General features: G+C 34.8%; 1 protein-coding gene across 3 annotated transcripts in view; it reads right to left on the bottom strand.

The window, feature by feature from the left end:
* Positions 1–243: 243 nt before the first annotated feature.
* The window catches only part of VPS13C (vacuolar protein sorting 13 homolog C (S. cerevisiae)), a 107,100-nt gene continuing 93,921 nt past the window's right edge, over positions 244–13,422 (bottom strand). For 2 of the 3 annotated variants that reach the window (XM_010571715.1, XM_010571722.1), the window contains 4 exons: positions 7,797–7,888; positions 6,374–6,497; positions 6,030–6,113; positions 1,232–3,074 (listed from right to left, as the gene is read on the bottom strand). In XM_010571715.1, coding sequence (XP_010570017.1) covers positions 2,973–3,074; positions 6,030–6,113; positions 6,374–6,497; positions 7,797–7,888 — 402 coding nt within the window. In that variant the 3' untranslated portion in view covers positions 1,232–2,972. Of the gene's footprint in view, positions 814–1,231; positions 3,075–6,029; positions 6,114–6,373; positions 6,498–7,796; positions 7,889–13,422 lie in introns of those variants that run through there. The other variant, XM_010571716.1, reaches the window with a different exon arrangement.

Below are 13,422 nucleotides of genomic sequence, written 5' to 3'. Positions count from 1 at the left end.
TAGCAAGCTAGTATTCCATGTATATTCTGTAAAACTTGGCTTTTGAGACAGTGAAAAATTCTGGGAGCTCATTGTGAGGAAAGGTCTAGGAAGATTTCAACAGTTTGGCCACCTTGTGTGCTCAGTAATACTGAAACTCTATAGCTTCATAGAAACAAAAGACTTGAAGGTATGGGAAATCACTTTGTTGCCAGTTTAAAAAAAAAAAAAAAAAAAGCCAAAATCTTCAGAAAAGCCCTTTCACTTTGCATTGCAGCACCTGGTTGAAATTCCTCACTAAAGACTGTCTGAAAATGCACTCTACCCCAACAACATCTCATTCCTACAGATCACCTAAACAGGATGTAATTCTGCAGTTGTTCTTATGCTGGACTTATACATAGGGACAAGACCCCTCCTTGTCCCTTAACTCCCTCAGCCAGCACTTCAAGAAGATGCACCAGCTTAAGGAAAAGAGCAGAAAGGGAACAGGAAAAGAAAGTTGCCAAAGTTGGAGAGCAAAGCCTAGGTACAGCCAACGGCATTTGCAGCTGGAGAGAATGCAGCAATGCAAAAGGCTGGATGAAAAACAAGAGCAAAGACTGTGCACATGGTAAAATGGAATGGAACACTTGAGGGAAGCACAGGACAAGCACTGGAAACCTATTGGTCCTGAACATCCATCTTCATTTAAGCAAGAAATGGAATTCTGTAGCAAACGATCTCTCTCATGTCCTCTTGAGTACTTGATCCAAGGGACTAAGGGCATTCATTACTTCTTCAGCTGGAATTTTTAGCGTCATCTACCCATTCATATTCATCTAGGAACCCAAACTGCAAAGACATGCATTTCAAAATAAAAAAGTGTTCTATAGAACCCTACTGCTTCTTCAGACTATTTTGAATAGGAAGCTACCTCACTGAACCTAATCACATATAAAGTTAGAAAATAAAATATCTACTGTTTACAATTCAAGCCAGAAGTTTACAAATAAATATGAAGAATTACAGAACTGAATCAAGCAAAAGACTGGAGTCAGAAACGTGTCATCAGAACTGTTTTAAACTCCAATTCTCTACTTCAAAATAGGCACATGGTACCATCTAAACATGCGCTGAGAGTAGACTAAAGTGAAATCTGTTTTCAACTATGAATTAAGAGGCAGTACACAAAACTATCGCTTACATGCTAGAAACCACGCTGAAAGAAATGCTGGGCTGTAGAAAGCTCTTCTACAGTACACTAGTACTCCAATGATCCTTTTCATATAGCGCCAGTGACATGTGGCAAACCAACAGCATACAATGTATTTTAGAAGTAACAACACTTAAAATCATAGCACAAATAATTGCATATAAAAATTTATTTTCCTTTTTCTTTTAAACACAGGCTTGAAATACATACAACCTAGACAGCTAATTTAGTTAATGTTTGAGCAGAGCTTTCTAGAAAATAGGCGATATCACAGAATTAAAGGTTGTACCACATATTTTCCATCATAGCAAACTGGATTAATAGCCATGTGCATACAATAAGCAATAAAATCATGTCTGCAGATGCTCTCTAAAAGTTCTGTGTTTGGCAGCTTACTTTCAAATATCTTAAGCTTTATAGTTTTGGAGACATCATAGGTACAGGTTAAGAGTACATTTATAGAATCCACCAGCCCTTAAGTATAAAGAAAATTTAAAAATTCAGGCCTAGTTATCATGATTGCTCTACTTACTGAATAGATCTATGCAAGAATATTGCCATTTTTATTCATTGATTTTGTGTCTATAGCTGTTATCTAGCACAAAATTAAATAAAAAACCAGAAATCATTCTTCCCAATTGAATTAAGTTGGAAAGAGCAAATTTTCACAAGTATTTGCAAGGACACTTTATTTCTTATTTGAGAGCCAAAGACTGACAGCAAGAGCTCTTTGTTCACTGCTGACTGAACTCAAATCTTTTTGCTCATATAGTGCTTGATCCAGACAGTTACTTATGTATGTGCCTAGTGTTAAGAACAGAACTTGTGTCAATGAAGTTCGTGCAATTATTCATACCATTAAGAACTAGGCATATACTTTAAATGTGCATAAGTATCTTGCTAAACTGAATGCTAACAGTCTTCAGGAAGAGAAACTGCAACAAAAAAATTATATCAGAAGTGACTTTTAGCTTAATGACATGGCACTCTTCCAGTGGAGTAACTATACACTGAAATATGGAAAGCTAATTACTTTTATTTAAGCTTTTTGACATACAATGCTGTCTAAAACCAGCGTGCTGTTCCTCCTGGAGAAGTCTTTAAGCTACAGCAATACAACCAAAACCATACATATGCATATGACAGGTGAATAATATTTTCCATTTTTAAAGTGCAGATTTTCATTTACAGTGTAAGTGGCATTCCAAAGTAAGCATTTCCAGAAAACAATAGCCTATTTCTTTCATACGTATTCATTCTTATGTTGCTCCAGTGCAGTATTTTCTAATACTAAACAGACACAGATGAAATTATAGTAGCTAAATTATGGATACTTTTTTCTTAATTTGAAGAGAATGCTGACTAAAATAGAAATACTTTTTAATCAGTTTCAATCAGTAACATAAGTACTTCATTTCGCAAACTGCTAGAAACACAATTACTACAACCTGTCTGTAAACCATAAACTTAGAGTGCAAATCAGAGAACCACTTTATTTTAGAATCCATTTACAAGAACTCCTGACACAATAAAGGGCAGAAAAGAAAATTTCAGAGTGGGAAAACATTGTAGCAGAACTTCTAATTTTCAAACTTCAATGCTTATTTTAGAATATTGAAATCGATAGTTTTAGAAAGAGGCATAGCTTCTTAAAATAAAGTGTTTATGGCTGTTAACTTTGAAGGAAGACCTCAGATACTTTATCTTAGCTTTCTGTACAATGTCTCCATGTCACTTCTAATCAATTTTAGGTTTAAAATTGCATACCAAAGGTCAAACCCGACAAATCCCGTCATTATTAAGATAGCATTTGTGGTTTCTTCAACTGCAACGATGCTTGCTTCACCAACTTTTGTTGTTTTCTTGTTGCCTGGGCTTCCTGAATGGCACGACAAATCCTCTGTAAAGCAACATATTGAAAGTTAGAAAATTAAAGCATGCAATCTGCAGTTTTCTTCCACTACTAAAAATAGCTAAATCAATGAACATTAAAACCTACATATGCACTGGCTAGTTTAAGTTAGATACGTAGCTTCTGATTCACATGCATAATATTCAACCCAGAAAACCTTCAGTGATATTGTCAATCTGCTCTGATTTTTCAAGTAGTAACATTAATGATGTTATTCACACTTAACTAGATAAACCTTCCTCAGGCAGCACCCCAATACAAGTGATCTAATTTTAAACAGATAAGCAAATGACATTTCCAATACTATATGCTCTGGAGGCTTTCAAAGTCAGGCCATTTAAAGATCCAGCAATAAACTCATGTCCAGTTGGCCTACACAGCTGGGAACTACAGCCTGTACTATTAACACATATACACTGTAAAACAGCAGTTAACATTTAAATAGCCCTTCCACGTAAGTAATATTCACTAACACAAATGTAAGGATGCATGCCTTCTATCTTTGCTGAATGCAATATTATGGGATCAAAGGCCTCTTAAATAAACATAGTGATCAAGTACTGCAACATACTAGATCCATTAATTGGCACATGTTGACTCTTGACACCCTCTGCTCCTGTTGCTACACATTATTTTTAGCAAAAGTTTAAATGCTGTCAGAATAAGGTCTTTTGAAGAAAATTTAGTATCAGATCAAATTAAGCAGTTTTTTCTCTTCTCAAATGGATAGAAAAGTATTGACAGCCTACTGAGGTAAAGAGCCTTAGAAGAGGACTATGTCCAGGCCAAACAACCAAGAAATTTCAATTATTGTGATCTGGAAATATAAGAGAATCATTCACAATAATTAAAAGAAGATATAAATGACAGCAGGCACTTTTGAAAATATTTACAATTAAAAGCACTCTCAAACTGGATAGTTAGTTGAAATCCACAAAAGGATATATTAAAATAGAACCTAACAATAATTCTAAAATTAGAAACAAGTTAATTGAACAAAACAGTGCAACTAAACCAGTCGTTTTTAATTCCTGAATCCAAACAATCTAATAGTTAAAAAATCCCCCACATCTCAACTGTCTAACATTAAACATATTGTACATTATGCGTAAAATGTGTATACACAATATTAACACAGTGGTGTATTTCTAGTCTGAGAAAATTAATGTCAATGTGATATGTGTAAATGCCTAGGGAAAAACAAAACAAAACATACTGGGGTAGCCTAGATGGTCACTCTGATTTTACCTGAGTAATTCCAGCATGTAGTGAAAGCTGAAGTGTTTGAAATGCTTGTGAGGGCTTTTCTTATGCATTATTTCAATAAAACTCATTTATACAACAATGAATATTAAAATAAAGGATAAGTTAAGCTGGATGGACAAATAATAGGCATCACGTGTACTTGAAGTATTTCAAACATTTATGGATTTCTGATAACTCATGGAGGCTGGAGAAAGATTCAGAGGACTGAAGAAGGACAAACCTAAAACCCTTGTTTATTTTTTAGCGGAGACAGAAAGAACAAAAAAGCTACAGATAACCTTAACCTGATCTTAAAGACATTTGTTTCATGCACATAAAAAGGGTACCACGGAAGTCTTCACAGAAGTGACAATTATTTGTGAAGTATACTTTTTTTGTGTCTTCCATCAAATTGGTATTGTTTTACAAGTGGGATCTATGCAAAGAAGCGAGATGCAAAATGAAGAGTAATACTGATAAACTCAAGAAACAGAAATCCATGGAAGATAAATGGGTTGTGTTGCACTCCAGAACAGAAAAAATTTATTTTCAGCATATACGATCAGCATAAAGACTAGTAAAGAAAGGAACATGCAGTTATGCAATAACAGAAAAAAATAGAATTAAACACAAAGTAGTATCCTTCTAGTGTGGCCTGCATGTTTTGTACAATGTTCCAGCTTTGGCCATGACACTAAGATACAGACAAACTAAAAGCATTTAAATTAGTTAACCAGAAGTGTGATTTGGAAGACATGCTCTAATAAAAAGCTGAAGGAACTTTATCTTTAGACAAGATACAGTAAAAAAATAATATAGACTCTTCCAGTAGATAAAAAAAGTGCCTCAAAATGATAGCAATTTTTTTTCCTTCCCAGTCTAACCCATTCTTTTAGAAGACTTGATCAATTGAATAGAAGCAATTTGGCCCCTATTCTGATTCTAGCTGCTGACTTGCTGTTTACAGGAGCTACAATTTCAAGTGTCCTTTGAAGACGCTGTGGATCTAATTGATTTTACTTTTGCTACCAGGGAGGTACTCTTCTCTCATCATCTGATACAAAACTACAGTAAGATGCATGGTTTCCTAGGTAAATTTTTCTGTTGTTGAAATACCCTGGAATTCATACAAAATTGTTAGTTCAGCTTATGTGAGTTAGCCATGAGACCCATCCATCCATAGAACAAAAGCTCCTGAAATAAATCAGCCTCTCCAGCATCAATATGAACAAACATTTAGACATAAATAGTAGAAAACCCAGAGGTGGGGAAGAATCTAAGTACGCCTTTTCACACAAGGTACACTTATTGGGTTAGTCCAGTGATCCTGAAATAATGAAGAGATAGCAAAATTCAGAGGTATATTGAATCCTAGAGACTATAGTGAACTTAATACTTCAGGTATTTGAATTGTTTTCCTTTAATGAGTTTTAATATACAAAACATAAGACTATGCAACTTCAACCTTTAATTATTACTGCATATACTCTCTTGAATGCTTTAGACTATCTTGTCTCATCATCCTCCTGATTAAACTCATTTTCCAACATCAAAGTATGGTAAACTGTCCTCAGGCACAGCAGCCTATTCCACAGCGAGTGTCTGAACATTACTATCCTTTTATACGCTAAGCTTCAACAACTGTTAACAATATCATAAGGAAAGAAGATGAAAGAAAAAAAAAAAAAAAGAATATACCCTTGCTGTAGTTTCATCCTGAAGCTGAACTGTCTTTATGCATTCATGACCGGTACTGTCCTTCCTCTGGAACATCCTTTGATCCTGTTGCAGAGGGGAACAAAAACATACTTCGGGTGACTCACAAAACAAGAATGCAAGATCTGATACTGAAATGGCTTGAATGTCAACTTCAGGTTAGATTTCAGTGTGGCCTCTGTCCAACCCAACTCATACTTTCAAGAAATCTGAAGTAAATCCTGTTTCATAGTCCCATAGTCAGCAGTTAGAACCATAAATAAGTCAAGAGCACATTGGGACCCCTAAATAGTGTTAAATAAAAGAAGTTTACATGCTTTTCTTACCAAAACAGTTATTTTTAAAACATTTGCTTCGTAGGAGGGACAGCGTGTAAAGTCTTCAAATAAGTAATCCCAATCTGTTGTTAAATGGCCTAAGATTTCCACTTCTTTTACATGTATCACTCTCCTGTTCACAAGAAAAAAGTTAATACTTAATTTCTCCCTGGGACTAGAGCTTTGCCAGAAAAACAAATAAAATGAAGAAAAGAAAATTTTTTGAGAAGACATTTTCTATGTTGGTTAAAAGTATCCACTCAGTCACAGTGGAACTGTATTTCCTTAATATATATTCTGAGATAATCACTTTGTCCTTAAGACTCACAGATGATCTATGACATTGCATAGTATGCACAGGCCAACTTAATCGAAACCCACCCAGCCCTCCAAATCCAAACATTTTACTAGAATTGGATACTGGAGGGTCATCAGTTAATCAAAACCAGTTCCTCAAAGCCAGACTCTACCAGATGAAGGTAATCAAACAGGTACACTGTCACACAAGTACTACTAGACTGACAGATGATCATTTGCTACTGTTGAGAGTTGCTAGCTAGCTGCCTCTTCAATTACTTCAAAGCTCCAATGTCAGCTAGCACACTAAGACAAAAACAAGCGGCAGTTCTGAATGGAGTTAAACTAGAACTTTTATGCATGCGGAGAAGAACTGGGATAAGGAGAAAAGTACACATTTATCTGAAGTTGCAAACAACTAAATCACCTAACTATCATTACAGGACTTTTTCAGTGTCTTGAAAAAACTTGTTCAGCTGCAGCATGAATTTTGAGGTGTGCTAGCTGTTATAAAACAAACAGGGTGGAATGCCTCCTGTAGTCTCATTATGGATGAGCCTATCTCATTCATTCAGGCAAAGTGGAAGTTGGTGGCATTCGGGATGTGGAAGTAGTCATAATGCATGGGTTTCTTTTCATTATCTAAGTGTATTTAGAAAGTTTTGAGTCTGCAAACTGCATATCCAAGACTAGTAATATCTTGAATTCTAAAAATTGTATGATGAGTTTAATATTAATTTTCATACTTGTACAAAAACTTAAAGACTCCATTTAGAGTATCCTTTAATTAACAAGACTGTAAACACGTGCATTCTCAAAACATTGGTTTGACTGCAAATGCTTATCACAAGCTAACTTGAAAAATTAGAAAGAATATTTCCCTCCAGTATGATGAAAGGGTCACTGGCCTCAGAGTAAACTGTCTTCCTAAACTAGTATTTAGTATTGACATCATTACCGTATCACATTTTCCATAAAGGAAACAAAGTAAACTAGAAAAAAAAAAAAAAAAATCAAGAAAATGGATAAGGAAAGTACATATGCAGAGAACAGCAATCAGTTTAGACTTAGCCAGATGTCTAATCCACAAGTTGAAACCAAGACAAGCCCTTAGAAAGCCTTCAAAACTTAATACCTATTGGTAACAATAAGGTTTGCTCTTCTGCCTCTTGGAAGCACACAGTGGTATCGATAGCTCTCTTTTTCCAGCTTTCTGATGTGCAATTTCTGAAACAGAAATAGAAAATAATTTGAGGGCTGTAAAAAGAAAACTCAAAGTGGTGGTTTCAATTCAAAAGCCTTTTAAAAAGTTACCTCATTGAACTGTTCTTTAAAGGCAGGCTTTCACAGTGTTCTCACTCCTGAAGCTGAGTCACTGAAAGGTCTGATCCGCTCCACTCAAAAGGTGGAACATTGACACTGCATTATCAGACTGTTTCTTCAGCTTTAATTTCCTTTCAGTGCTAATAATTGTTTAGTAATGTTCATTCTGTTACACCTCATGCTGCAGACTTGATTCAAGAGTGAAAATCCTGCAACAGTACCTTGAAGAGGTGGCACCACATGACCCAGACCCTTAGAAATAAACTACCAAGTTACAAATACTCGATGCACCTCAACATCAGGCTTCTGAAGCATTGAACAGACATGCCTATTCAACATCGAAAATAAGGTATATTAAAGTGTAGATCAAATTATTCATCAGGTTTCTGTTAGACAACCAAAACTCAAGTGACAAACTATGAATACAGAGGTTAAAGCTTCAAAAATAAAGTACTGAAGTGCTTCCTAGCTTTTTTTTTTTAGTTCTTCATTAATTTTTTAATTACCTGTTTTTCAGATTTCCTATTCTGTACATGCTGTTTAACTGAAATATAGTATTTTCTAGAGCATGTCACCAGGTTTACAATAGTCTATCAACAACAAAGAGCAGGACAGAAGACAGTCTCGCAGTTATCCCTAAATCAAGCTCACAATAACACTGGCTTAAAGTCAACAAGATTCAGAGCAACACATCAACTTATTTGTTGGAAATGGATACACATCAAAACATCATGTAGAAAAAGATGAAGTTGTGAAACAAATAACGTACAACCAATGGGAATCCAACCTCAAACTGGGTATGAGAATAAATCTGTGCCAACTACCAGTTCTCCTCCTACAAATTTGTCAGAGCACAGGCAACCTGTTTCTGTCCACCCTACTTTGCTGCCTGCTTCATTAACTAATATAACATGTTAGTTTTCAGGACAAAAGTGGTCTACTAGAATTAAATCCATGTTTTCTGTTATAATCCTGTATAGATTTAGTAGCTGTAAGGTTGCTAGAATTCACATTCCAACTGCAATTGTCATGTACATGGTAAACATGTAATTGTTACTAAAGAACCTTATCTGTACACAGGTTGCATTAAACGCAGAGATCATGAATTCTCTGGGTAGCAAGCCTACCATAGTAAGTGTCATTACACAGATCTTACCTAACCCAACTACCAGCAGAACGCTCCAATGAGAAGCCCCTAAAATACCCATGCTTACCCTTCTCTTTGAGAAGACATACATTATTACATTTGAAGATGAAAACTCTTAGCATGAAAAAACTACAACAAGGAATATACACATCAGATTTAAAGCTAGTTCCATGTTTATTTCAGACTGCAAAGCTAAGTATAGTTGTAAGATGCAATACATACATTCTTATACTTCAATCATCTCACATCTCTGAACCTGCAAATCAAAGTGCCACTGGTGTTGGAATTCTGTGAAGTTACTCGTAAGCAACTAGACAACATTTAGAACCCAGCAACATTAGTAATAGTAGAGCAGTTGGATTATATAGTCTCAACCTTGGAAACAAGTGTTGGAAAGAGGATGTGCATGCCCAGGACTTTGCCCCAGGACTGTAGCCAGCAAAAGCATCTGGATTCCTTTTATACTCAAGAAGCTTCTAACAAACGCAGGGCTCCAGCACAGTAGTCACAAAAGCCTGGTCAGGGTCACTAACCTAGTTACATTCTCTGACAACCGTGAGCTCTTTATATTTAAAGTTATGATGGTCATCAGTAGAGGATTTTACAGAAACTCCAATTACTACAGTCTTCCTAGGTCACAAAGTCAAGCTTACCATTTATTGGTAAGATCAAGAGCTTTCAACTATCATCACAGAAAAATCAACTGAGATGCTGAAATTTAACCTATTGTACCCATATCTCAAACATCTACTCTACTCTCTACCACTAAGAACATTATATCAGTACAAAAACTCTTTATAAAATACACATTCCACTTGTAAATAATGTTTAATTAGTAAAACTTAACGAAGACAGTTATGTAGCCATGTCAATGCATGTTAGCTTTGTACTCTTTAAGCAATACAACCACCTTTTTTATCATACAATCTGTTTTAATGGAAAATGTGCAGCTCCTGTGTAGGAACGTGAAGAAACATAAGGAAGAATGAAGGCTATATGTGCCCTGTCTGGATACAGAATGCATGTACCTCAGATCAACGTTTAGCAAGTGCCTGCAACTGGATGCCCCAAAATTGGTTTTATGTTCTTCATCGCAAAATAAGATGACCTTCAGTTCATTTTACAGCTGCTACTATGGAATTCAGCCAGTATAATAGTAAATTTCTCAAGTTATTTCTGACAAACTAGTGAGAATGAATTAAGGAGACAGCACTAAAAGTTCAATATCTTTTTAGGTATTCCTTGTAAAGATACATCTCCTTCTGTATTTCCATAGCTGGATCTATAAAACTGGTAAGATGACAACAGAAGCTAAACTTGACTCCACATTTATCTATGATCGACCACACAAGTTATGTAGTTTAAAACTCTATACAGTTTAAGTAACCAAAATGGAAAGATCTTCTGTAACCTCAGCTTACATCAGAATGAATTAAAAGAGGCTTCAATATTTACTTATACTTGCATTTTATTTTCATATATTTAAAAGTTTAAAAAAATGTCTTAAAGTATCATCATACATTGTAACTGACCTCAAAAATCCTTTAAGCTCAAAAGTGGATTAATATTCAAGAATTTAAATCAACAGCATAGTGTTTTTCTGGATTTGCTCCCTAGTGATGTAATGTTTTGAAAAACATTTTAATTCAGCATTTTCCAACAATGAAAAATAGAGGGTTCACATCTTCTATAAAAAAATATAACTTCCTGACCATCTTTAAAATTTCTGAAACTGTAAAACATACATGAAAGGAAAAAAAATTCCAGAAAGACTGCTTATCTCAAAGTCTCTTCAAAACATCAGAATAAAGAAGGCAGCATATAACTAAAATCAAAACATGAACTCACATTTTATACGTGAACCATAGTTATTTTAAAAACAAGTCAAAATTGAAGAAATATAAAACCCACTGCCATGTAAGACTGCAATTCAAAGGCTGCAATCCATATTCTGAAGCCTTTTGCTTGATAGGTAGAAATAAGACATGCTACATATTTAAACAGATATATTCATAAGCATGTTCCTTTATTTAAAATCAAAGCTTTGGAGAGAAAGCCTGTTTCTCATAATTTCAGAAACAATCCCAATAGTATTTTTAGATTTTACACGCAATATGTTACTACAGTAAGAGTTCCCACTGAGGTCCGTGCCTAAAAGATGCAATATTTCTCAGAGCTATTCTCAATGCACCTGATAGACGTCAGCACAATGGTAGTGGCATTATGTAAAAAGCGGGTTGCACTTCATGCAAATTACTCCATAACCTGCACACTCTTAAAATTCCGGCATCTTTATCAAAAAGCTTCTATTTTTATGAGAGTACTAGAGCACTTTAAATAAGTTCAACTCATTCTTATTTTACACAGAAATAAAAGAACCACTGCAAATTTACACAGCAGAACAGTGACTCAACCAGAAATAGAATCTGCAGTTTCTTGAAACCTAGCATAGTATTCTCTCTGCCACACAACACTGTCTCACCACCATGTCTCAATTATTCATGAAGTGTTCTGCATTCTTTATAAAGCTCCATGCTTTAACTGGGAAATGAAACAAAGTAACGCCATAGACATTGAATAATGTATGAATTGCATCATGTCAGACCCTAAGTGCTGGGGTTAGAAGACAGTCTCCTCACCAGAACAGGCAGCAATACCTGCATATTAAAAGGCAAAGTGTAACAAAGCCAAAGGCATTCATTACTTGTTCTAGCATATCTCATCAACTGCAAACGCTCCTCATACAAAGATTAAAACTCTTGAGAACTTATTCCTTGGAAAACAATTCTCCTAGAGTTGCCCTATTTGTTCTTTGATTTCTCCACCTATAAATACTGTGCATTTATGTTTTACAAAACACGTATGCTACTACTAAGCCTCACTGCATGAGCTAGAGACATGGCCAGCAAGACATCAAATCTAACTTTCCAGGTTTTGAATTGACTGAGCAGATCCCTATATAGCCCATATACATTAGATCCAGCACTTCTGGGAAAATGCACTGCGTAAACAAGTTTACACAAGTGAACTGATCTACTCCATCTGGCTGCTGTCCTCATTCTGCACAAAAAAAAAATGTTCCGAGTGGAAAAAAGTAACTTGTCTTTTAAGACCTACATATATGCTCCTCCTAAGCTGAGCTCTAATGTCTACCAATGTCTATACTCACATACAAGTGAGTATTTAAGTGAAACTTTTTTTGTCCAACTACTGGATAGTATTTGAGACATCCATTCCTTAAGATAACCTTACAAGGTTTCAACCTTGTAAGCATATATTTATTTTAAAGGGACATATGCATTAAAGTTAGTTAAAATAGATAAGAGGGTGGGAATTCTGGTTAAACTACTTAAAATGCTGGGTCAAAAGTGGATCCAAAAATAAACAGCACTAGTACCTATAAGCTGAGTTATTTGCAATTAAATTTGTAAATGCATATAAAACTGACTTTGACTCATCTTCCTTGTTAAATATCCTATATCCTGTAAAGACACTGTCCCCCTCTTGCTTGTAATTTACATTAGAAATCAAAACCTTCCCAACACTAACCTCTAGCATAATAATCAAAATCAGTTAGTTAAAACAAATAAACAAACAAAAAACCCCAAACAAAACCCAACGTATTCAATTAACTGACTTCCTAAAGGAAGAAACTGTATTTAGTGAACTATACAGAGGATTTGTTCTTGGTTAGTGTACAATTCCAGTCTACACCATTTAGATCTAAGATGAATACAAATATTAGTTGTGCAGGAACTGCATAATATCCAGTTTTCAGTGTTAATTGTGCTACCTTTTCCTTTTTGATAGATAGGAACAATATAGCTCAAAAAATAAAAATAAAAAAAATCTCACTACATGAAGAAATTTGGTCTGCTTAGTATATCACAACAATTTAATTTCATTTAATCAGCTAAACTAACAGTTCATTAGATATTTTATTTTTTTTAATCAATTTTAAAATAATTAAGCTGACTACTGACCACTAAATTCTAAAAAGGCATTAGCAGGAGCTCTCTGCTCAATGTTTTTTTTCATGTATGCTAGGCAAACAATTTGCTCTGAGAACAGCTTGTTAATTTATGAAATGCTGTATTAGAAATGAAATTTATGGCATCACTTAATTTAGAAATATATTTTTATTTTATATATATATATATATATATATGTAAATTCATGTTAACAGCTGGAAGTTTACATTTAAGTATGTTGAACAGCAAAGCCCCAGACGATTCTGTGAATGAAACCAGAATCAACTGAGCTGGCTACATTTTTTAATTGACAAAATTTC

This window comes from Haliaeetus leucocephalus, unplaced genomic scaffold, assembly GCF_000737465.1.
Source record: "Haliaeetus leucocephalus isolate CR32 unplaced genomic scaffold, Haliaeetus_leucocephalus-4.0 Scaffold339, whole genome shotgun sequence".
Lineage (NCBI taxonomy): Eukaryota > Metazoa > Chordata > Aves > Accipitriformes > Accipitridae > Haliaeetus > Haliaeetus leucocephalus.
The sequence above is the reverse complement of the archived record's forward strand: the minus strand, read 5'-3'. Positions and strand labels throughout refer to the sequence as shown.